The sequence below is a fragment of the Sinohyriopsis cumingii genome, chromosome 17 (genome assembly GCF_028554795.1).
Source record: "Sinohyriopsis cumingii isolate HCF-2022 chromosome 17, ASM2855479v2, whole genome shotgun sequence".
Classification (NCBI taxonomy): domain Eukaryota; kingdom Metazoa; phylum Mollusca; class Bivalvia; order Unionida; family Unionidae; genus Sinohyriopsis; species Sinohyriopsis cumingii.
Window position 1 is genome coordinate 42,470,921 of NC_142977.1, and position 26,119 is coordinate 42,497,039.

Sequence of the window (26,119 nt, forward strand, 5' to 3'; positions counted from 1 at the left end):
ATAAGTATGTGTTCCACTGACAGTGGACACTGGCATGGTATGCATTCTGGTTGAAGTTATACATCAGGAGGTTTGTATGTCCGGCATATTATTGCCACAATAACGTCTCATCTCTGCAATTGGTTCTTTATGAGGGACACCATTCATCAATGGTGGATTTGATATTCTTAAATTTGCTTGTGGATTTATTTTCCTACACATTTTGCCAAGAATGACAAACATGTTGTGTGATATAGTATATGATATCAGTATATGGAATATTCCATCCATAGATGGGTGGTTGCAGAGCAATTTTGACTTCATTTTCATTACCCTTTATTCCAATGTGAGGACTATTAAACACAGATCATGATACTCATGTTATAGAGAGTTTAGTCTCCTAAATGACCTGGCTTACATAAATAAAGATTTATTTGGAAAAGGGATGTATGTTTAAAATATAAGAAATTGAATGTTTAATTATATGAATGTATTTTTTATACATTGATAACAAATGCTTTTTTATAATGTAATATTAGTTCCATGTTATGTTTGAGCATGAGTTAACTTATTAATACAACTTGTTTAACTTTCATTATGCTGCTCCGTATAGGGTAGATGATTAATGTTGAAGGAAAGTTGTTTACAAAGGGAGGTAATTGCACTTTTGGTAGAGTGATAGGAAGGAAAATTAAATATTGACTGGATACGATAGGCAACAGTTTTGGATATGAGACTGAATGCAGACTCGTTTAATCAAAAGTGAAATTTTACATGTAGAATCTGTTATTTTGGTTTGTGTGGTCAGCAAACAAGCACATTAGTATCATTTTCAGCATAATGGTATGATATTTTTCAGACTAACAGTATAAATTCTGCATCATCGCTTGATGAGAATGAAGCTCAGACTGTGATACAAACCCTCCAAGAAGAGTTAATAATGGTGCGGTTGAGGGAGGCAGAGAACCAGTCTCACATCAAACAACTACAGTCCAAAATCGAGGAACTCAATGATGTAAGAATGTACATTTAATGTATACAATAAAGTAGTCATATGAAATAAACTGTGTATGAGTGTTTAACTGTAAATATGTCCTCTGCCACACACCCCAACCCCCCAGTAACATCTTAATAATAATTTCACTCAAATTTATGGGGTAGTTTGATATAAAATTGAGTCTTTCTTGATTGATCAACTAATTTCAGAGCAGTAGAGGGAAAACAGTGTTACAGTTTTTCACACGAATTATGGCTGTGCTGGAGACTATCAGTTGTATGGGCTAAATCTTTTTCTTCAAAGATACTGCATGCAGGAATTCCATTTATGTATTAGGCATATCCATTCTATCACCGAAGTGCTTGAGAATGCTAAATTCTCAAAATTCAAGCATTTATATGCATGATTGAAGCAGTTGCATGTGAATACTGTGAGCCTGATGTGATAAACTGTTGACAAATAAACGAAAGCAGTGGGACTTAAGATCACTATGAATAACAGGCAATTGAAATGGTTGCTTCCTTGCTCTGGATAATTCATGATTGTTAGTAATTGCCCATACTCAGAGAATAAATATCTTAAGTATACAAAATTTTTGGCAATATCACACCGGGGCAGGTAATTAGATGATCAGTGTTATTAACAGCATGCATATTTTGTGAATTTCTTCACAACTCATAATATTAGTTCAGATGCCATTGTTGGAATGGCCAACAACTGTCAGGTGTCTAAAATTATGGATTGGACTTTGGGAAACTACAGATATATATTGGGGTAAACAGGTCTGCATTAGTGACTTCATTAGGTTTACTTTAAAAAAAAAATCACCTAATTTCCAGACTATTCCAAATTTCTGAACAAAATACCAGAAGATTTCATACTGCAAGTGATTTTTTTTCATTTTAAATGATAGAAATGGACTGAAAGGAGTCAGCAACTTACTTGTTACTCTGCATGTAATCTTTTATCTACTTGCATTACCTTTTTTTTTTTTTTACTTCAGACATTGTTGCATTTCATGCAATAAAACTCGAATAGAGAATGGTGCCACACGTTTGAATAGAAACCCTGTTATTGACTAATGCAACTTACATTAATTTCTGAAATATAGCAAGTAATGAAAAATAAATTTCAAAAATGTGTTGGGTCCTGTTAGCATCATGAAAAATAGGTTTTACTTTGGGTACAACAGCAGTATTGTCCTGTCAGTATGCGTTTTATGTTTTTAAGTCAGATACTGTATAGGAATTTTGGGCTTGGCATGACTTCAGCCACACTTCACTTTCAGAATAATGTCCATTCTTTGTTTCAAATCTAGTTCATATTATGAAAAAGAGCAACAGAATTTATGGTCTTGCTAAAGCCAGGAAGAAAGTATAGATATGCTGGCTTTTCATGCCAATATTTATTTTTAAAGGGAGGCAACTCAAGTTAGGTACTGATGAGACTTGCTAGTTGTCTCCCTTGGATTTTCATTTCTAGTGCTAACCTGAATCAGCTGTACACAGTGCTATTGGAAATTCTGTTTCAAATGTTAATGCAAATTCACTTGTGACATATGAAGAAAAGTAAAAATTATAAATCCAACAAAAATAAGACTAGAACTTCTGTGTCATTTACTATTCAAATTTCTTCAGTTTCAATGTTTTTAATATTTTGTTTTGTTTGTCTATCAGTTATCCATTGTATCCTGTCCAGAGCAAAACTCCAATACCATTAGATTTCTTTGTGACACTGAATACATGTTAAACTAATGAGGTTGATGTACATTTGCTGTTCACTATTCGTCAGATTCAGTGTCTGTAACAATTTACTCCATTGTTTTGTTTTCGAGACACAGTGGCTTAGTGTTTAGTATGCTGGATTTAAGACCGACAGGGTACATGTTCTAATTCTACTATCGGATCAGCCCAGGTTGGCTACTGTGTCATGTCCTTGGGCAAGGCACGTTACATTGCCTTGGCACTAAATAACCTACACCAAATGAAACCAAGTAAAACCAGATAAAACTTTTTTCTTCCATCCAGCTATCATTCACATTTTTCTTTCTGTAGCAAAACTCATAAAACTGTATGAAAATGTTTAACTGGTGGTCTTCATGTGCCTTTGTGCCATTAGGAATTGTTCAGCTTCATTATTTTTGTATTTGTTTATCCGACTGATTTTCCAACCATCATTTGTGCTTTTCTTTCTGGATCGAAACTCAAAAACCATTTAATATGTACCTTTGAGTGTATATGTGTGTGTGTGTGTATGTGTGTGTGTGTGTGCGTGCATGCGTGTACTTTATAGAATCATCAGCTTTGGTATTGTCAATTTTTACATCTGTTTTTCCATCCATCCATGCACACTTTCAATTTTGGAAAAGTCCAGAGCTATTTAAGATATGTCAATGAAACTTTTTTCTCTCAGATTTATTGTCAAGATCTGAATTTTGATAATTGGAATGGTTCAGTTAAAATGGTACACATAAAATTACCTGTTGATGTATATTTTTTTAATTTTTATACATCCACGCCACCAGAAGCTGTCATTAGTGAATTTTACCTAAAGTAAACAAGCACATGTGGATTTTACCTATCATTTCCCTGTATATTTTATAAATATGTACTTCCTCTGTGTGTGTGTGTGTGTGTGTGTGTATTATATATATATATATGTGTATATATATATATATATATATATATATATATATATATATATATATATATATATATATATATATATATATATATATATAAAGAATTACAAATCATATCATATGGCGAATAACAGTCCTTTCAAGTGCACTGGATCCAGCAAGGGATCACGTTTATCCAGGATTGATTAAGATAAGTGTAATAAACTGACTATGAACAGTGCAAAACTAGTATCTAGCTAGCCTAAGCACTTTCGACTCTTAATGAGTCTTTTTCAAAGGCAAATACGAAACAGAGACAAGATAAACAAATAAAACAGACAAACCATTCATTTCATTTTAAAATCTGTGATGTATACAATTTATCATTAAAGAGGAACAGGCAGACTTTAGGAAAATTCATTAATGGTTTGATTGTAAGAGATTTTTTATTTGGATGAGTTTCTGTAGGTAAGCATATTACATTATTACAAGTGCTTGGGTATAGTTTGATGGTGACACACCACAGTCTGCATAACCCTTGTATAATTCTAGTGTAGACGACATATTTAGGTGAACCAACAGTCGTTCTAATGTACATCACCTTATTGTGAAAACTATTTTTATGACCATCATTTTCTTACTATGTTTGTGAAATATTAGAGTGGTGGAAATCTTTTGATCCAGTAATTGGTAATTCTAATTTAATCATTTAGTTGTTGTAGTTGTTGTTGTTGTAGGGTTTAATGCCATTTTTAGGGCACACGATAGGCTATACATGGCGGCCAGTATTAATGGTGGAGGAAGAACCCGGGAAATCTCCGGAAAGAACCACTGACCCTCGAGAAGCTACTGGCAAGCTTTCTCACATACCCACATTGGCCGAATCCGAGACTTGAACCTACGCAGACAGAGGTGAGATGGCAGTGATCCGTAACAGAGAGCGCTTTAGACCACATGTCCACTCGGGGCCCCAATCATGTAGTAGAATAAACAGCAACAGCTAACCCTAAGTAATGATATTCAGTGTTTACAAAACTAGTAATTCTAATTTGATCTTTTCGTTGAATAAACAGCTACAGCAAGCCCCAACTAATGATATTCGGTGTTTACAAAAATGGTAATTCTAAATGAATCTTTTCGTTGAATAAACAGCTACAACAATCCCCAAGCAATGGTGTTAAGTGTTTACAAGAGTGGTGATTCTAATTTAATCTTATAGTTGAACAAACAGCTACAGTGAGTCCCATACACAGATGTTTGGTATATGCAAGAGATTTAATTCAAATTTAATCTTTTTTAGTTTAACAAGCAACTTCAGCGAGCCCCAAGCAATGATGTTCAGTGTTTACAAGAGGAGCTGATAGCAGTCAAGTTAAGAGAAGCTGAGGCTAACCTATCAATGAAGGAGATGAGACAGAAAGTTTCTGATCTCGAGTCCAGTTGGGAGGTAAATTATACAAGACAGAAAGGGAGATAAGTTAGAAGACAGATTTTGAGTGACAGAAAGAAAGTGTATGCGTTTGAGCAGAAAGATAGACAATAATGAGAAGTTTTGGCTAGATTTATAGTGGTCTCAGTTTCACCAGTTTAGGCCTTTCAACTTGATTCTAGACATAAGACATTTGCTTCTTTAATTTTCAGTCAGATGTAAATCTCAGATAACTAGATTCAAGACATGAGTGCAAGTCCAGGCATAGGTTTTGTTGATAAAATCCAGTTCTGGTCTGCTTCAAATTTATTTAGGTGCCAGTCAGCACTGCAGCTGTTAGTGAAGGTGTATGACAAAGTTGTGAAAATGCATGGATAAAGAAAAATATGTTAGGCATAGATGCACTTTATTCATTGACTTGGCCATTGACAACATTGCTGATGTCAGCCAAAATATGAATTCACACTTCTGGTGATGTTAGCACTTTTTCCAGTGAAATTGGAAATGTATGATGCAAACCGTCTGTTGTGGAGGGCTCTGTATGCAAGTACAGTCTAGAGCTTGCAAGTACCTTGGGTGGCTGAGTGGTTTAAAGCACTCACCTTTATTGATCACTGCCATCTCACCTATGTCTGTATGGGTTTAAGTCTCAGGCTTGGCCAAATTTTGGGCATGTAAGAAAGCTTGTCAGTAGGTTGGTGGTTCCTACTGGAATTTTCCCAGATTCTTCCTCCACCAGTTATACTGGCTGCCATGAACTGAAATTTTTTTTGTTAAAGCCAAAACGTCAAGTAAAGTATACTTTGTGTGGAGACAAGGTACATTTGTTAATGGTTCAAAGAAGTTAATAAGAATGACTAAAGAGAGCAAAATTATTATGTGTAGTCTCAGAAAAAAGAATGTTAATGAACAGAGGCAGCGACTGTGCAATTTATCAAACCTTCCTGTCAGGAGTTTCCATCATTAAATGCTTACCGTGTACTTTAGCATTTTAACAAATAAAAAATATGGAAGCATCATTATACACAAATATTGATAGAGATTGGGGCAAATCCAATTTTGTTTTTGTAGGTGAAGGAAAAAAGGTATTATGAAAATGTAGCTGAGGATGGGCTGGCCTAACAGGATATAATTTTATGGATTGCAAATTGCAGACTCTAAAATATAGGTGCTTTTTCACTTTCTTAAATTTGTTTGGACTTTATTAGTTTTGAACAACATTATTATAATGCTGAAATTATTATTATTTTTTTTTTCAATTCATGAAGTACATTTACAGAAAGCCTTTTTGAAAATATTGTGCGCATTGATTTTGTTGGTTGTTAGATTTAAGTTTGAATCAAGAACATTTTTATTACTTTTTCCAGAAGTATATGAAAGCACAGAGCCCTGAATCCTTACCAAAGGAAAAGTCCTCGCAGAAAGAGAAAGTTCCAAAGCAGGAGCTCAAAGCTGTGCAGGAGGAGTTGATGATAGTAAAGTTAAGAGAGGCTTCCTGTCTCTCTGACCTGAAGGCAGTCAAACAGAAACTGATGGAGCTGGAAACACAGGTAAGACAGATTGTATCTTTGATAGAAAATTTTAGTATTGATATATTCATCAGAAAAAATATAACGTTATGGAACTGAGTATATGAACAATATAGACCTGGCTCTGCCTTCATATAAAATACAACCAGACCTGGTTGGCTGGTTGCTTGGAAAAAGTTTTGACTACGCCATATTTAGACGGTGTTCTTACAAGTTTAGATTGACATTAAAAAGAATGATTCAGCAAAAAAAAGACCTGGCCGTTTGTTCTTAGGACAGATCAACCTATTTAATCAAGACAGATTAGTTATATGAACTAACTGCAATTAAAAAAGTTACAAAAGATAAAACGTTGGTAATTGAAATCATATATGTAAGCAACCTGCTTAATTTTCAAATATTATGAGTGAAATACAACCTTTTACAACCAGTTTTGAATTAAATACATATTTGACAAAATGATATTATTATAATAAAATCCATTTTTTTGTCTGCTATGTTTGAGTCTCAGCTGAGTAAGTGCATAGCGTATCATGCTGAAAAATGATGTTGAACCCCAAAACAATAGCTGCATTTTTTAATTTAGAAAATTGGGTCTGGAGATAGCTTTTTCTTGAATTTTACTTTTTCTGAACAAACACATTTACCTAACGTTTTCAAACTTTGAGTCCTCAAACATGGCATCAAAAACATTTTTTGGATTGGTTCATTGGTTTGCAGTTAATGAATAAAATGTTGCTTAATTAAATTTGGATTTATAATAAGGTATCTCAGTTGCATGTCGATACTGAGGTGTTTATTTCAAATTTTTTTGAAATAATTGCTTGCAAGTCAGTTCAGCATTTATAGCTGTTTATGTGGCTAGAAATGTCTTAGAATAACTGATGACTTGGTTAGTTTGCTGATTGGTTGTGACAATAACTGGCTTTGAACTGTTGGGATAGTGATAAATTCCATCACAGCAGGTCCTGGGTTAAATTCTCATAGCAGATATGTGCAAGCATAGATGATTACTCCTGGTGATTGCTTACTTCAAGGTTCTTCAGTTTTCTTGGAAACCATATTCCACCACCTTGAGAACAGTGAGTATTTGCCATCAGTTTCCCTGGCTACCATATTACACCACCTTGAGCACTGCAGGTACTTTACTACCTTGAACAGTGAGTACTTTCACGTAAGTTGATAGAACTTGTTGGACAATGAAATGAAATGAATGAAGTTAAAACATTTATGTTTTTTAATTGGTAGAATCACATCTGCACAAATCAAATCAGGCGGATGGATGAGGAAAACAAGTCATTAAAATCCAAGCTTGAAGCATGCCATGAAAGAGAAAGAGATCTGCAGAGTCATGTAAAAGATCTTCTCAGGAAATTGGATGATGCAGAATCTAAGGTACACTGACATGTTATAATTCAGCAATATGAAGTTTTCACACATTCGACAAGTTTGGCATGTTTAGCACGTTCTGCAGTTTTGGCATATTTGTGCATGAAATTTGTATGATTCGTTGACAGTGCATCATTATAAAGTTTTCTTAACAAGCTTTGTAAATTTTGAAAAGATTAGACTTTGGCCTGGATTCTTGAAAATATTTTACAACAAAACTCAGTCACAGGCTCATAGTTAAAACAGACTTCTGAGACTATGCTGTGGATAAAGGTGGAGTCCTGGAATTTTGAAGTTTGTTTTTTATTTCAATTTCTTCTCATTAAATTTTAGTGATACAGTTTGAATGTTTGAAAAAGATGTCTAACATGTTAGTTTCATTATCTCAATATGACACATAAAATAACAGGCTTTTACAAATTACACAAAAATCTGCCTTATGTCTGTAGATGAAGGAAGACTTGATGATATCAAAATCTGTTGTACATTTCCAGAAGAAGGAGGACTTGATGATGGCGAAAATTAAAGAGGCAGAAGATGCACAGCTAATTGGAGAATTACGGCAGAAAATAGCTCAGCTTGAGATACAGGTAAGATCCCAGTGTGTTTGTCAGTGACATAGACACCGAAAATGGATTTTTTATTCACTACTATAAGAATGGTGGAATCGTAAAGTATTTCCCATGTCTATTTCATTCAACCATTCTTCAATTCTTCTGTCTATCTGTCACACCTTGCTTTGGATTTGCATTTAGGTGGGACATCCATATTCAATAAACATATTTATTGTTGTGTTCTAGCTCATTAAAGTACTTATAGTTATCTCCCTTGTAGTGTTACATTGCTGCATTTAATTTGACAACATTGGGGCTGTCTTTATGTAAAAGTTGCACTAAAAATCACATAAAGATCCAATGAAATTCAGAAATCACAGTACAGAGGTAATGAAATAATCCCAACATTCCAGTGGAATGTTTAAAAAAAAAGATCATATTTTGAGTGTAGATCCCCCAAAAAGAATCATATAACTGGAAAATATACACTCTGTGTGAAATGCAGCAGCACTTAAAATGGAATTGTCCCAACATAACCACTAAGAATTACATGACTAGAGAATGTACGCTATATGCCAAATGCTGCAGTGCTTAAATGGAATAGTCAAAACCTAGTAGGATCACAGCCGACTTCTCAGGATAGTATCTGTGTGGTGACTTACATCATTTGACACAATGGAGAGCTTTTGCACTGTAATATTTGCACATTTTTAGACTATTTAAGAAAGAGAAAATGTGTTTCAACACTTGCAGAGGGAGCTCCAATGATTGTAGTTGTTTTCATTATTTTTTAAAAATGTAAACAAGTATTATTCTTGTTTCCATGATGTTTGACTGGTTTCAAAATTTGTATATATAGTTGCATAATTGGATAGTACATAATTGGATCAGTCTAATTCATATAATTCAGTGTCATTTGGTTTTCACCACTCTGCTCTTTCATGTTTCCCATGCATTCATAATTCCAACTGACCAAAAAAACCTAAGCAAACCTTTGATATTGAAAATCTGGATATTGCTGTATGATATCATTAGAGCTCCCTTGCCTTTTGAACTGGACAGACTTTTCAGTGACTGTTAAACATTACCAGTAATCGAGATTTTATTGATGACTGTCTCACAGTGATAGGGCTGAGTGTTTGTACATAATATTAAAAATCTGTAGAATTATTTAAGTTATAGTATTTATCCATGGCATAAATTTATTAAATGCTAATGCTTTACATGACTGATATTGTCTCATTTTCTTTTATCTTTCTTCTCTCTCTCTCTCTGTATTAGAAGCAGGAATTGTTGACAACAGATGAACTAGAAGCAAAAGATGGCACTCAGGATCTTGAGAACAGGATCTTTGATCTTCAGGATGAGGTATCTACAGACAGACATATGGACAGACAAGCAGGCAGACAGATTTCCAGATGACAAAGGCTTGTCCATTTACAGAGTTCATTATTCAGTGCTGATTATGCTTGAGTCATTTGGGTTTTATTTGCAACTTTTGAAAATTTGGAAATCAGTGTAAAGTAGTTGTCTTTAAGTGACAGCCTGGTTTGCGTTTTTCCGAAAGCATGGGTTGTTTTCAAAAATGATTCAAGCTGGAATTATTGATACACTGAAAATTTGTAATGAAACAGATTTGTCCAGTAGCTTATATGTAGATTTATGAACTTCTATGCCTTTCAGTGGACAAAATTTGAAGTAAATGTGACTTGCATACTGTTTTAATTTCATCTTTAAAAAATTGCGATGCACAGTTTTGCATATCAAAACAGGGTATTCATTCTTGGCACATAGGCTTGCAGTGAATCCAGTGGTAGTCATATAAAGATTAGCATATTATCTGGTAAATGCTTAAATAAAACAGATTCATGCCCAACTTAGTTTATCTGGGTTCATCTTCAAATAACATATGGTCCTTGTTCCAAAAGGTCAAATGTTGGGATTTGTTTTACAGTAAACCCTGTATTAGTGGACATCTTAAAGTAAAGGACACATATACATAATGGACAATATGTACAGTTAAAATATACTTAACTCCATATAAAGGACACCATTAAGAATGTTAGATGAACCACTATTATAAGACCTTGATGTTAAGGGATTTAGAATCTAATGTGTCAAGTCATGTTTAAGCCTGGGTAACAAGCGTAGTATGTACAAATCTTATGATAGTTCTATATCACATCAGGATAATTGTTTTTATCCAGCATCTCCAAAAATAATTGAAATTATGATAGCCTTAAGCTCACTCATTCCATCCTTCATCAAATACATTACCAGGTCATAACACCATAGGGTGTACTACTACTTCCTAATGGGGAGCCACAGTGGCTCAGTGCTTAGTGTGCCAGACAACTCAAAGGGTACAGGTTTAAATCTTACCATCGGACCTGCCTGGGTTAGTTACCATGGTGTGTCCATGGACAATGCACACTACTCCAGTTGTCTTGACACTAAATAACCTATTAATGTTGCTGTGCCATAAAACACCAAACCAAATCAAAACCACTGCCTTGCAAATCCAGTGTGTTTCCGAACTAAAAATTAAGCTGTAAAAGCTAAAAATTGCTAAGTTGGATTGTCTTATTCTGCATATAGAGAATTTAACACAAAACAAATGAACTGTTTACACATTTAATTGGGGCCCTGAGTGGCTGAGTGGTCTAAAGCACTCTCCGTTATGGATCACAGGCATCTCACCTCTGTTTGCATGGGTTTGAGTCTCGGATTCGGCCAATGTGGGTATATGAGAAAGCTTGCCAGTAGCTTCTCGAGGGTCAGTGGTTCTTTCCAGGGATTTTTACGGGTTCTTCCTCCACCATTTATACTGGCTGCCATGTATAGCCTATCTTTTGCTTGAAAACTGCCGTTAAACCCTACAACAACAACAACACATTTAATCTCATGAAGTTAAGACAGTTACAATAAGTATTGCATTCAGGCAAAACTGCTGACATTATACAAGTTTTGGGATCATGGTCAGAGTTCCTTTTACTAAGTCATGTCTTGGCAAATGGAATCATTGCTCCCACCACTTACCTGTTCTCATTATGGTATTATGATTAGGTGATATATTTCAAGAAGAAGCAAAATTATGTTGTCAAATATGTTTCTTTGATAATACGTAACAAATCTCAAAATGGAAACACCCTCCCAGCCTCCCTGTAGTTACATCCTACTAAGAGAGCGTGCATTCTGCTACATTAATAAATGAAGTATTCACAGGATTTGGCACTAATCCCTGTATCAAGGGGAGATCACTCTGACAGCTATGTAGGCAGACAACTGTTAGCTGGATTTGCAAGACATGGTAGTATTCAGATGAGTATTATTCAAGAAATATTTTACTCCAAAAATTGGTTTCATTGAATTTATTACAAGAGTTTTGATGCTTTGTGCTGTCCATTACCAATTTCAGAAAGGACATGTACATAATAAGTATTATGCGATGAAGATTTATATATGGTGTAGATTAATGACTGCTTCCTTATAGTTTTATATAGTATTCATTTGCCTTTTTGCTAATGTGTTTATGAATTTTTTTATTAAATTTTCTTATTTTTGTTTATATTTGTACTTTGAATTTTTATATGCAGTATTCAAAATAGGGCAATAGAATGCTGTTCTATAGTAAAAAATAACACAATGATATAAACTTTCTTATTCATTCATTGTTGAATAATGTTAAAGCATTCAGATAGTCATGAAATTTTGAACACTGATAGGATGTCGGCACATTTAGAAATATTTTAGCTCATTCAGTGGCCATTGTTGTTATCTGTCCTTGATTCGTTATTTGTCTGTTAGTTTGTCATCTATCCTTCATCCATCATGTATCTGTTATTTATCATCTATCCTTCACCATCCATTTGTTAGCGGTAGCTTTTTATTGCTATTCCATGCAAAGCACTTTGTGGATGGTCATGAAACTTGACACACACACAGTCATGCTTGGTCTCTCCTCCATCCATCATATGTCCTTCATCGTCCATTTGCTAGCAATACTTTGTTATTTCTATTCGATGTAAACCACTATGTGGACAGTCATGAAACTTGACAGTCATTCTAAAATTTTGTTGTTCATAGACAAAAACTGTATCCCTCTTATAGTCAATATGGCCACAAGATCGGTTGAAAATTTAGTTGCAGAACACTGGCCTATTTATCAATTTCTGAGTTTCTGCTGTTTTGCTGGTTTCAAATAAATAAAAGTAGCAGAGATAAAAGTTATGTAAATTATAATTTTCTTTTCACAGACTAAAACACTACATCCTATAAAATAGAGACTGTGCATGCATGTCTCAAAAACTTGCATAGTTCATGTTGACCAATATGCTGGGTCAGTCATCTTGTTTCAGCTAAATGCATTGTACTGTAAACCCAAACCAGGACCTTTTGAAAAACCAGCCTAAAACAAAATCAAGGCACCCTAAAATTGGCAGTACCAAACAGTGGTGTGAGCCTTTCCAGTCATATATTAATGAAATGAATATGAAACAAAATATGTTAATTATTATTAATTATTATGAGCTGGGTAAACGTAAAGAAAATTATACTTTTCAACATAATGTTGTAAGAACTATCTAGTTTTAGTAATTTGACATAAAGTCACAGCTTTAACTTCATATGTTTGGTCTTCGTGGGTTCGAGTCTTGGATTCAGCCAATGTGGGTATGTGAGAAAGCTTGCCAGTAGCTTCTCGTGGGTCGGTGGTTCTTTCTGGGGTTTTCCCGGTTTCTTCCTCCACCATTAATACTGGCTGCCATGTATAGCCTACACTGTGCTGAAAAATGGCTTTAAACCCTACAACAACAACAACAACAATCATATGTTTGGTAATTTCAACACTATTATCAAGGATTAGATCAAATAGATTTTCCGTTCAAGTTTGCAGTATGCATTGTGGGCAGAATATTTAGTGGGTTTTTCCCCACAAGTGATATCTGCAAATTATCTGTGCCGACAGAGTGTGAACAGGTCACATCTGTGCTGATTTCAGCAGGCATTTTGAATGGTAACTAGGGATGCATCTGAAAATGTATTTCTGTAGGTGTCCTGAAGATGAATAAAGAGAAATCTATTTGTACGGGATTCAGTAATGAATAAAGAGAATTCTATTTGTATGGGATTCAGCAATGAACAAAGAGAATTCTATTTGTATGGGATTCAGTAATGAATAAAGATAATTCTATTTGTGTGGGATTCAGTAATGAATAAAGATAATTCTATTTGTATGGGATTCAGTAATGAATAAAGAGAATTCTATTTGTATGGGATTCAGTCATTCTATACCATTATCTTCCCTGTTATTATTGCAGACACAATGCAATCCTATCAACCTTTAATGTTCAAGGATTTCATAACTTCAACCTTTGGAACCAAAGAAAAGTGGTCAGAAGTTGTTATAATCCTTCAAGGTTGACCTCCTTTTAATAATAACATGTGACTATCATCTCTGCAATCAGAACATTTTCTGCTATAACAAAAATGCGAAAGAAAACTAAGTATAAAAAGTAAAGAAAATATTAAAAACAAATTAATAAAATAGATACTGACCAAAATTCAGCTGGAAGGTTGAAGTCTGTGCATCCTTCCAAGAAAAAGTTTTGAAAGAAATGGTGGTAGTATTAACATTATGAGGACTTTGAATTGAATGCATACTATCCATGTTAACGGACAAAACAATGTTCTGAAATTATTAAAGCTTATGCAAAAAGAACTCCCTTCACCCATTGATGTAGCCATTTACATTAAAAGATTTCCAAATGGAGAACCAGGCACCATTAAAGATGCCATTTGAAACCAACTATATTTGACCAGTAGGGGATGGATTAGTCCTATTGTGGGGGGGACTTTTGCTTTAGATTGATCTAACTTTATGTATATATGACTCAAACGCGTCTTGAATGTACAATATGACATTACTGTCATATCAAATCATTCATGTACAATAATATTAAATGTCAAGGCAAATTTTGATTATTAAAACTTTTTAATTCCAGGTTTTTCAGTTGAAGATGTCCATTTCGCCGAAATTGAGCAATATCTACAATACTCAGAAAGATGAAGATGATGATGAATATGATGATGATATTGAGGACCCAGAAAGTCTCAACCGAACTTTGACAGAAATAATTGAGGGCAAACGAAGCAGTATGAACTTAATTGATCTTCTGGGGAAGGATAGTGATGCGAGTGAAAATTGTTCTCACAGTTCTCTACAGAAAGATGATGTGGAAGTAGCATTCGTTTCAAATTTACAAGGAGAACAAAGTAAGAGTCACGGTGCAAATGTTACGATAAAATTAACAAATCCAGAAGGGAACAATGGCAATTTATCCTTGGATTCTAGTGCAATAGACTCACAAGTAAAAAAAGCCAACAGTTCAGATGAACTGAATTCAAAATCTTCGGATACTTTGTGTTCAGCTGACAAAGAAATCGATGAAAATGGCTACAGTTTAAACAAACTGGAGTCACAGTCCTCTGATACCTTGTGTTCAAGTGAGATGGTGAACTTAAATCAAGGTCACGTATCAGCTCCAGAAAAAATGTGTTCAGAGAAACAAGAAATTGAAACAAGTAGAACAGCAATGAACGGATCTATAGTTGATATAGAAATATATAAGGAGAGTAGAATATGACGTTTACATGGAAAATAAAGTTTGGAGTATATTATATGTGGATATGAAATTTGCCAGAAGATTTCAATATGTAAACTCAACAGTTATTGTACCAATATTTCTTATTATGAAAACACTTAAGAGGTCAGATGCAGGAAGTAAAAGATTTCTCCTTTATGTAAAGTAGGGGCATTCTTAACTTTCAAGAGAAAAGTGTTTTAATTTAATAATGTAGACAAACAAATTACAGTTCTCTATAATTAGCACAACAATACACACACTGGCAGCATATGAGAAGGTATTAGTGTTGCAGCTTCCTACATAGATGCTGAACATAACAAGGAAGAATGCATAATTCCGAAATAAAAGCCCACCTTTATATCAGCCAAATTGGCTTGTGCATCGTGCATCATCTAATCACAGTACCAAAATGAACTGAACCACTGCCCCTTTGCCATGCTGTTTATTGTAATTATTATGTGAAGTAAACAGTTAGACTGAGACTGCAAACCCATAATGCACCAGTAAATCAGGGTCCATGCTGTTTATCCTAATTGTGATTAGAAGCTAACAGTTCAGACCCAGATCTTCAGGCCCATAATGCACCATGTAGATAAGGGTTTATAAATGTAAATTTGATATTAAAAAAAATGCTAAATTTAACATCAAGGCCCATCTATATTCTCCTGTTGATGTGATTCTTCACTGGCTTTGATTGGGATCTGTTTTATACTGGATGGCCTTAATTGGCAATGTCATGGTAGGGTTTCTATTGGAGTCTTACTTAGATGACCATATGTAAGAGGACATGCAGGATAAAGCAAATCATTTTCATGGGGTAGGGTCATTGTGTGCTTTTCTTGTCATGATACCCAGTCAGTCTTGTACAAAGATAATGCATCCATGAAATTTTCATCTAGGGTTAAATATTATAAATTGAAACCCATGGTTACATGTCCGATTGATAACAGCATTAAATTAAAGCACAGCATAAAGGCAATAAAATTGGATGCATTGATATTTGGTACATTGAAAATAATCTGATGTATGATACTGTTTGGAACTTATCAGTCTAAATGAAACCATATCCAGCTGTTGTGGCCTTAACAGTCTGAATGAAACCATATCCAGCTGTTGTGGCCTTAACAGTCTGAATGAAACCATATCCAGCTGTTGTGGCCTTAACAGTCTGTGTGAAACCTTATCCAGCAGTTGTGGCCTTAACAGTGTGAGTGAAACCTTATCCAGCAGTTGTGGCCTTAACAGTGTGAGTGAAACCTTATCCAGCAGTTGTGGCCTTAACAGTCTGAGTGAAACCTTATCCAGCAGTTGTTGCCTTAACAGTCTGTGTGAAACCTTATCCAGCAGTTGTGGCCTTAACAGTGTGAGTGAAACCTTATCCAGCAGTTGTGGCCTTAACAGTCTGAGTGAAACCTTATCCAGCAGTTGTGGCCTTAACAGTCTGAGTGAAACCTTATCCGGCAGTTGTGGCCATAACAGTTTGAATGAAACCTTATCCAGCAGATGTGGTCTTAACAGTCTGTGTGAAACCTTATCCAGCAATTTGGGGATTACAGTCTGAATGAAACTTTCCCAGCAGTTTGGGCCTTAAAGGTTGGAATGAATCCTTTCCCAGCAATTTGGGCCTTAACAGCCTGAATGAAACCTTTCCCAGCAGTTTGGGCCTTAACTATGTGAATGAAACCTTCCCCAACAATATGGGCCTTAACAGTCTGGATCAATCCTTTTCCAGCAAATTGGGCACTGACTGTCTGAATGAAACCTTGCCCATCAATTTGGGCCTTAACAGTCTGAATGAAACCTTTCCTAGCAATTTGGGCCTTAACAGTCTGAATGAAACCTTGCCCATCAATTTGGGTGCTACAGTCTTAATGAAACCTTTCCCAGCAATTTGGGCCTTACAGTTGTAATGAATCCTTCCTTGCCCAGCAATTTGGGGATTGCAGTCTGAATGAAACCTTGGCCAGCAATTTGGGCCTTACAATTTGAATGAAACCTTGCCCAGAAATTTGGGCATGTACAATCGGAATGAAATATTGCCCAGTGTTTTCAAGATTGTTGAGAACTTAACATGAGCTCAAACTCAAAACAAAAATTTTTTTCTCCATTAACTTTGCACAGAATTAAGTAAGTCATAAAGATTTTATCCAGATTCATAAATTTTATTATCTTTCTTTAATACAGTTGTATATAATAACATTGATTGTGCAGATGACAGTGCTAATTTGACTGTGGGGGTACATGCTTCAAAATGACCTTTGTATCAAATTGTTTCAAGCATGAAGACTTGCAGTGCTAATTTTCTCTCATTTAAAATGAAATTGCCTGAAGTTTACAGTATTGTCATAGTTACAAATGTTATATTGATTTTAGTTTATCATCATGAAACTGGTCCATGAAAAATGAGTATTTCCAGGATAGGAGGGGGGCCCTGAGTGGCCGAGTGGTCTAAAGCGCTGTCCGTTACAGATCACTGCCATCTCACCTCTGTCTGCATGGGTTCGAGTCTCGGATTCGGCCTAAATGGGTATGTGAGAAAGCTTGCAAGTTGCTTCTCGTGGGTCGGTGGTTCTTTCCAGGGTTTTCCCAGGTTCTTCCTCCACCATTAATACTGGCCGCCATGTATAGCCTAGGTGGGATTTTTTTTGCTTTTGTGTTATATTTTTTTTCAAATTTGGGAGAAAAAAACAACAAAATGAAGACCTTTTTAAAAACAAGTTAAAAATTAAAAAAGTTTTAAACAAAGTTTTCTCAATCAAGACCAGTAATTGTCAGGCACTTCGTAGATTTTGGAGTTACCTCCATTGTGCTTGTGAGCAAATGAACAGCCATTTGTCAGTAGTTGACAGTGATGCTGCCCACACTGGATTGAATGTTTGAAAAGTGATGGATATCAATACTGGAAAACAACTTGTGTCATAATTTTGTTTGTTTATTAGTATGTTGATGCAGATCAGTGTTTGCATTGTTCCAGATCAGTTCTTGAGTTCATAACAAATTCTATCAAACTTGGATGCATTTGAATACAAACACAAATAGTTTCATATGCAAGTGATTAACATTATGTTATGGTTGAATATCTGTTGAAAAGTCTTTTATAACCTACTTGGTGAAGTCATTACCTCATAGCCAGCATTCTTCCTTTTTGTGTATAGGAGTTGAAGATATGTCCCTTGTTTTGTTAGAAGGATAGTTTTTTATATTTTTTCAAATCGTTGAGAAATAATGCTCAGAAATTGAATGCAATGATATAGACTGATTCAAATACTGGCCAAGATGTTGGAATTGTTATCTGTCCTACATTACATTCTTGGAAAGCCAGTCTAAATTAGAGACTAGTGGGTATTTTAATGTCTTTTCATAATGTGTTTCGGTTTTCTAGCAAAACTAGTGCGCTTGTAACATTTTTGCTTTGCACCTTCCAGTTCCATGTTCAGTTCCTGTTTCTGATGAGCAACGGTGCAAATATAATTAGTGACTGTTCAGTGTCCTTGGTCATTAATAGCTCTATGGTTGCCTTCATATGTAAGGACTAATACAAATTACAGTATTGGCCATTCACAGTGCACGATTTCATTTTTTAGCATTGATTCTACAATTCATGTCAAATAAAGTTTAAAGAAACCTTGAACTAGTTAGTGAAGATGCAAGAGAGTGGTCTTGAGGTGATGCAACCTAGCAGGATCAGAGAAGACCAACGTAAGCTCATGGTAGCAACAGGAATCAAACCTTGGATTCCAGAGGTGCAGAGTTTGATGTGCAGTGGTATAGCTAGGTTTTAAACTATAGGGAAGCTTATTTTGTACAAGAGTATGGCTCAACATTTACCTTTTGTAGTTCAGTTTTCAGATGTGTAAGCTAGTTAAGGAAATGTCACTTAATATCTGCTGGAGGGTCAAATAATGTCAAGATGTAAGTAAAATTGAATAAATCTGACGTGTGATCTATTCTAAAATTGTTGTCGTCAGCAGCAGTAGAACCAGGGGCCTTACCTCCCACCATTTGGGTTGTCAGGACTTTTTTTGTTTCTCTTTATTTGGTGCATGTTTATACAATACACTGGAATCTTTCCTATGTTCTGTTTCCACCAGTCATGGTTGGTCTGGAGACATGCATGTATGTGGTCACAAGTGCCCAGTCTACCACACTGCTGGAGCCCCAAGTTGCTGAGTGGTCTAAAGAGCTTTCTGTTATGGATCACAGCCTTCTCACCTCTGCATAGGTTCGAGTCTTGGATTTGGCCAATGTGGGTATGTGAGAAAGCTTGCTAGTAGCTTCTCAAGGGTCGGTGGTTCTTTCCAGGGATTTCCCGGGTTCTTCCTCCACCATTAATACTGGTCGCCATGTATAGCCTATCTAGTGCTGAAAAATGGTGTTAAACCCTACAACAACAATAACTACCACACTGCTGATTGCAGCATACTTAGGTGAATACGCATTTTGGAATAATGTCAGTCTCTGACTGTTTGATTTAGACTTTCAGTATTATTGGTAAGGTTCATGACATTGATATCGTATAGAAATCCCAGATAGTTTGGATCGAGAATTTTCTGATACAATTGAATCATTAAAAGAAGATGTTTCTGAAGGAAACATAATTATGTTCTTAACCATTTCTCAGCACATGCTATATGAATGAAAGCATCATAATTTATTTACAATCTTGAGTAGATAACTTTTCTAGCTAGTCGAAATTTCTTTACTCCATCTTCTAAGTTCTGCATTTATAAACCCTGCAATGTTTTGACAGTCTTTCAAGATAAATAAACATTGCCAGCTCTTTATTCAGCAACTGCGCAAAAAAATAATTGATGGAATCATTGTAGAGTTTTATGGTGTTACATGTTACTTTAACAGCTCTATCCTGTTGGCAACATCGACATCTAAATCAAGAATTCAGACATTTGTATTAATTGTTAAAGTGTCCTGAGCAACTAAATACACTGTATTTATATCAGTGTACAACATCAGTGACATAATTCCCATGGAATGTACAATTGATTTAACTGAGTTGTCATGGAGACTCTGTACATTACATTCTTTATGTTTCTGCATATGTAAAATATCCTCAGGCCCTTGGTGTTTTTGTCAGAAGACATTTAGCTTTGTCAGAAGAATTGTTGTATATTATTTAATTAACAAAATAAATGTAGATATTACAATGTTATGCATGTATTTGTTATGGAATAATGATGCAATATTTATAGTATGGAATGTAATGGTGCATTATATCAGTGCAATACACTTTTCCATAATTAAAATCAATACATGTATATGTATGTCACAAATTTGTATGTCAGTAGCTAATAACTGTTTCTAATCTGGTCACCAGAATTCAGTCCAATGCTGTTTCTATTATATGTTGAAACATAACCATATATAGTTACTGGTAGGTTGAGTACACCTGCAAACTGCACAGACCTAGATCTGCCATTGCATAATCCACTGGCAGATCAGGGTCTTTGCAGTTTTGTTGGGACTAATGAGTAGAACAAAAAATGTAGACCTGATCTGCTGGAGCATTATGCAAAGGTAGATTAGGGTCTGTATTGTTTGCAGTTAGACTCAACCTACAAGAGAGTATATATGGTACATTAAAAGGTGTGTAGGCAAGAAATCAAGGTACATTTCCATGCTTAGCTTCCAACAATGACGCTCCATTTTAAGGCCAAGACTCTGCTTTAAAAAAATGCTGCTTAACCTAGGCTTGGTCTGAACTTTACCACTATCAGAGATAGTTGGTTCTTAACAGAACATGATTGGCTGGTTGGCCTTGGCAACTACCTGACACATTGAATAACTGGCTAGAATGTTTATCAGTATCAGTTTACAATAGAGGGACACTAATTAATAACTTGGTATATCATGAAATGAACTAATAGATCTTTGGATTATCACATTTTGTGAAATTTATGTAGATAAAGAAATTCCACCAATAATATTACACATCCTCCCACTTGTTCGTACCCCTGCTACTGATTTTTAAAAAGCAAAAAGCGTCAAGGATGTAATAAATGCACTAAACATAGTCATTTCATTCATCAGTTTATAATTTCTAACCTTATTGTTGCAGGGGGTCCCAAACAGTCAGTTTGTTAACATTTAATCTAGTAAACTCCATTAGTGGAATTCTTCAAATAATAGACACCTGTTTGTTAAGGAACTCCATTTATCTGCCACTTTTCTTATCATATCATTTTTAATTTCCAAATTAATCACACATTGTTTTGATTAAGGGCAGTTTTTTTTTATGGTCCCAAAAGTGTCCTTTATGGACAAGTTTCACTTTGTTATAAATAAACACACCCTCTAATAAAGTACATTTGAATTTTCTGCTATTGTTCATTTCTGTAAATGAAAGTTGCATGTTGTTTGCAGAAGCAGATTGAGGCCATGGTATCTTGACTTAAGTTATGGAGTTCTGAAATTCAGTCAGTTTTCCACCATATTTATTTGAATAAAACTGCAGAATAATTTGGAATTTTCCAGACAAAATGGTCAGGTTGTCCAAGGTCTGTGTCTTGTAAGTTGCAGTTAATTTCAAATGATGAACATAGTTCTTGATCTGCTGGCCTGTTTCATTGCTATCCTTTGGATCGGCATTATATGCCCTTAAACACAGTCCAGGTTATACTGTATAGCTTCTTGAATACAGAATCGGAAGGATATCATTCAGGTTGAGTTTTGTATCGCAGGGAGACTCATGTCTTCATAGTACTTTAAGAAATTCCCACTATAACAGACAATGATCAGTGCTAATAGTTTGAAGAAGGTGAATGATACGTATATTTAAATGAACTGCAGCAAAAATTTGGCTGCCAAGTTTTTACACTTGGTCAGCTCATAAAATGTATAAACTGATCAGTCTAGATGGTCAGTAAAAAGTCATTACTTCAAAGTCTGGTGCTTATTTCAATTCAGTGGAAAGTTGGTAATTTCTGCTGTAATGCTTAAAACTTTTTCTTTCTGATTTTATGCTGTGTTTCATGTCATTCAAAACATGAGCAAAAATAGCTGTACAGAATTATTTTTGCTAGAATTTCAGTTGTAGGCTAATAATGCAGATTCTTTAATTTAGGGTGATGTGATATTTTTACTTGTACAGTTGCATATTTTACTTCAATATTTAAATAAATACTTTTTAATGCATCAATAACGTAACAATGTGCCAAGAATCTTATTAAAAGAATAAAGTACTTTCTTTACCTGATATCTTGTTCATAAAGTTGTGTGCAGAGAAAGTGTTCATTTTTTTCACCCTCTCCTTTTCATGTCATTTGCTTTCAGGCCAAGTTATTGTGAGGTAGGGTTGATTCCAACAACATTTTGTTGCTCCTGTCTTACAGTTGGGAATTTTCATTGTGAAACAAGTAGTTTGTGAAAATTTTATCAATGCACATATATCAGAGAATCTGAACATTTACTGGGATCGTGCTAGGAGTTGATCTGGGAAAAATAGTTACCTTAAAGCCTGTCATTATACCTAAACAGGGCCCAAAGAGAAGCTCAGTTTGGCTTTGCATTGATTTCACAATATTACCAAATTACCTCGTACCCATTTTGTTTCGATGCACTGCATTTTAAGTAAAACATTGACTTCTATATCTGTTTTGACTTAAAATAGGAAGCTAAAAGATAGAAAGAAACCTTATATTATGTAGTCAATTTTCATGCTAATTTGATGATCATAAATACCAGAAATGGAATTCTCTCATGCTCCCATGAAATAAAAAGTAATAATTTGAATTTTTTAAGTGCAGTATGAATCAGTTTATGATTTAATGGATGTATCTAGGTCAATTTTCATTTTATACACTGTTTCATCATAAAAGCATAAAAAGTGAATTTTTGCTATGAAATCTGTCACCGATTTTTGACTACTTTATTTTGAGTTTGCCATTTTACATTATGCATCCACTGGGGTGAAGTGAAATATGATATTTTGATATTTATGTAAATTTTTAATAATATTCCAATTAGCACTTTACTAATTAGAAATGAAAACATGCAAAAACAGTTTGAAGTGACTGTTTTGAATTTTATTGACGCTTCTCTCTATCTTTGCCAACTTAACCCTGTACTGTGTTGGAGGGAGATAATTTTTCCTTATGTTTGGAATATCAGTTTGGACCCTGAGTTATAATTAATGTACTTAAAAGCAATGACCAATGTTATATATGATTAACACATTAACCCCTGGTGATGAGTTTACATGGCAGGAGGTAGTAACCTATTGCCAAGCCCTGTAGCGTCAAGGTCATGTATGATACTCTAAAGTGGGTGGTATTATAGAAAGGTAGACAGATGTTGCTCTACAATGATACCAAATAATCTGGAAGTCCTAGTTGCACTACAAAATACAGAGGGAGAAACCTCATCTTTTGGACTTGATTTTTTCCACCCGAAATTTGCCTGATTTTGTGTCCGGATTTGAGACTTTTTGGTCTCAGATCTAATACAGACTGGTATGAACTGCAAACAGACAGATGGATCTTTGCAGAAAGTAGGATAAGATGGGCATTTGGAATAAAGAGTGGTCTCGATACGAAAATAATGGGTCCGTTAAGCAAAAATAAATAAATTTAGAACTCCAGTTTTTACTCTTCTGCTCATGTGTGAGCCAAATAGCCAATGAAAAATGATGTTTCTAACACAACTAGGCATTAGGTTATTGGAAAATCACCTGGAAGTTGATTTATTAGGATTTGTTTAGAAATAGCTTTCACAATGTGTTTCCTACTTGAATTTCAGGTGAAAGCAACAAAAACCTCCAGGGCTTAATGTGTCAAGATGACTTCATGTTAGAATGATATGCATGAAATGTGGAATTATACTCAAAAATGGTCAAGCGGACTGATGCTTATGCAATGTCAGGTGAATGATACACATGTCAGGTGTAATAATGGTCATGAAATATCAAGTGGAAATGCACTAATAAAATGTCAGTTATGTTCATAAAATGTCAAGTGGAGCGCTACTTGTGAAACGTCAAATGAAATAATACTCACGAAATTTCAAATGGAATGAAACTCTTAAAGCGGAATGGTATTCATAAAATGTCAAGTGGAATGATATTCATAAAATGTCAGGTGGAATGATACTCATAAATTGTCAAGTGGAATTAAAATGTCAAGTGGAATGATATAAACATTATGATATTCATAAAATTTAAAGTGGAATGATGCTCATGAAATTGCATAAATGGTGCCCTATTACCCATTACAATGTCTTCCCAAAAACTACTTGACAAAATTGGACCAAATGTAACAAAAATCACTTTGGTGTAAAGGACATAAGTGGATAGAGCATCTCCAAAGCAAGCCACAGGAGGTCAAAGGGTGCCCTGACTGCCTAATGCATCCTTTTTGCCTGTCTACTCTTGTCCTTGACTGCTCCAGTGGCCTAAGAATTTAGAGCTTTTGCCTCGGATGCGGGAGTTCACGGGTTTGAACAGTGGGCAAGTCCTACCAAAGACTTATAAAAATGGTACAAGCAGCTGCCTCGATAGACACTCAGCATTAAGAGTTTAGTGTTAGGACTGGTTGGCCTGTTATAAGGATAATGAGATAGGGTGGGACATGAAGCTGCATGTCTGCAACATGATGCCCTAGTGCTAGACATCACCATAAACTGCAACATTGCAGACATCATAGCGATATGACTGAAAAATTGTTAAAGCTATGTTAAAAATCCAAATCTCACACACACACTGGCATCCTGGACTTTAAAGTTTCTCTGAATTATTTCATTATGCCAATAAAATATGGGTGCCATTACTAGCAACTGGGAAACCTTTCAATCACTTCTCAATTTGCACTGAACAGAGAAAGTGCCCAAACTTACAAAGCATCCTGGAATGGGGGTCTTTCATTCTGGTATAAATGATGTGATATGGCCACCATTACTGAAATTCTAAAAATTCAAAATGTCTCTGAAAAATTGAATTTCATAGCTTTGTTTGTATGCAGATGCTAATGACTAGATTTTCTTGACCTTTATTCTAATCTTTTAACCAGTTTTTGAAAAGGACTTGACTATTTTGGTCTGCAATAGCAGCATATATTTAAAAAAAATGCTGAATCAGTTTCTCTTCCATTAGATTTTACATTTTAATTATCTTACACAGGTTTACTTAGTGTGAATATTTACTTTCACATGTGTGCATTTGTCTGTGTGTGTCAAGAGATATTCCTCATTTTTTAAGGTTGCCTATCTAACAAAAGTATTATTTGCCACACATGCCTTCATTTCTGTATATTTCCTTTCATATATATATATATATATATATATATATATATATATATATATATATATATAATAGAGAGAGAGATGTGAATAATGTCTCAGTAAATTTCATTCTAAAGCAATGAAACTGTATTCTAACACGATAGAGCTGGTTTGACTTGGTTGGAAAAGTGCACATGCTTCTTGATTAGTTTGTTTAGGTTTTTCTTTCCTTTTCTTGAAACCCCACCTCATTTATTCATATCAATGATGTTATATTGGGTTTCAATGCCATTTTCAGCACATACTATGCTATACATGGTGGCCAGTATAGCTGATGGAGGAAGAACCTGGGAAAACTCCAGTAAGAACCACTGACTCGCAAGAAGTTACTGGCAAGCTTTATCACATACCCACATTGGCCAAGCCTAAGACACGAACCACGTGAATAGTTGAGATGGCAGTGATCAGTAAAGACTTGCTTTTGACTTCTTGGCTCCATCTGCCCCCCCCCCCCACCACTTCAGTGAAGTAAAGAACTATTGTAAAAAAGAAACCACTGTTTCATTGCATCCCAACAATTTTTTTAGTTACAACTAAATTGTCTTATACTTGGTAACAGAAAGAAGCAAAATTAGTTTTGTAACATGAATAAATTTATTTCGTTAAGCAATGAAGTTAAAGTTTAAGAGGAACTTATAGTATTGTGAATTAAGTCCCAAATAATCCTAACAAGGCAATAAGTATAGAATGT

General features: G+C 34.9%; 1 protein-coding gene across 8 annotated transcripts in view; it reads left to right on the forward strand.

The window, feature by feature from the left end:
* LOC149778507 (uncharacterized) overlaps positions 1-22,351 on the forward strand; it is a 177,271-nt gene extending 154,920 nt beyond the window's left edge. For 6 of the 8 annotated variants that reach the window (XM_089939383.1, XM_089939387.1, XM_089939385.1 and 3 more), the window contains 7 exons: positions 839-994; positions 4,897-5,043; positions 6,393-6,575; positions 7,803-7,949; positions 8,438-8,533; positions 9,779-9,865; positions 14,500-22,351. In XM_089939383.1, the coding sequence (XP_089795509.1) occupies positions 839-994; positions 4,897-5,043; positions 6,393-6,575; positions 7,803-7,949; positions 8,438-8,533; positions 9,779-9,865; positions 14,500-15,141 (1,458 nt within the window). In that variant the 3' untranslated portion in view covers positions 15,142-22,351. Of the gene's footprint in view, positions 1-838; positions 995-4,896; positions 5,044-6,392; positions 6,576-7,802; positions 7,950-8,437; positions 8,534-9,778; positions 9,954-14,499 lie in introns of all 8 variants that reach the window. The other 2 variants (XM_089939389.1, XM_089939390.1) reach the window with 2 other exon arrangements.
* Positions 22,352-26,119: the final 3,768 nt, after the last annotated feature.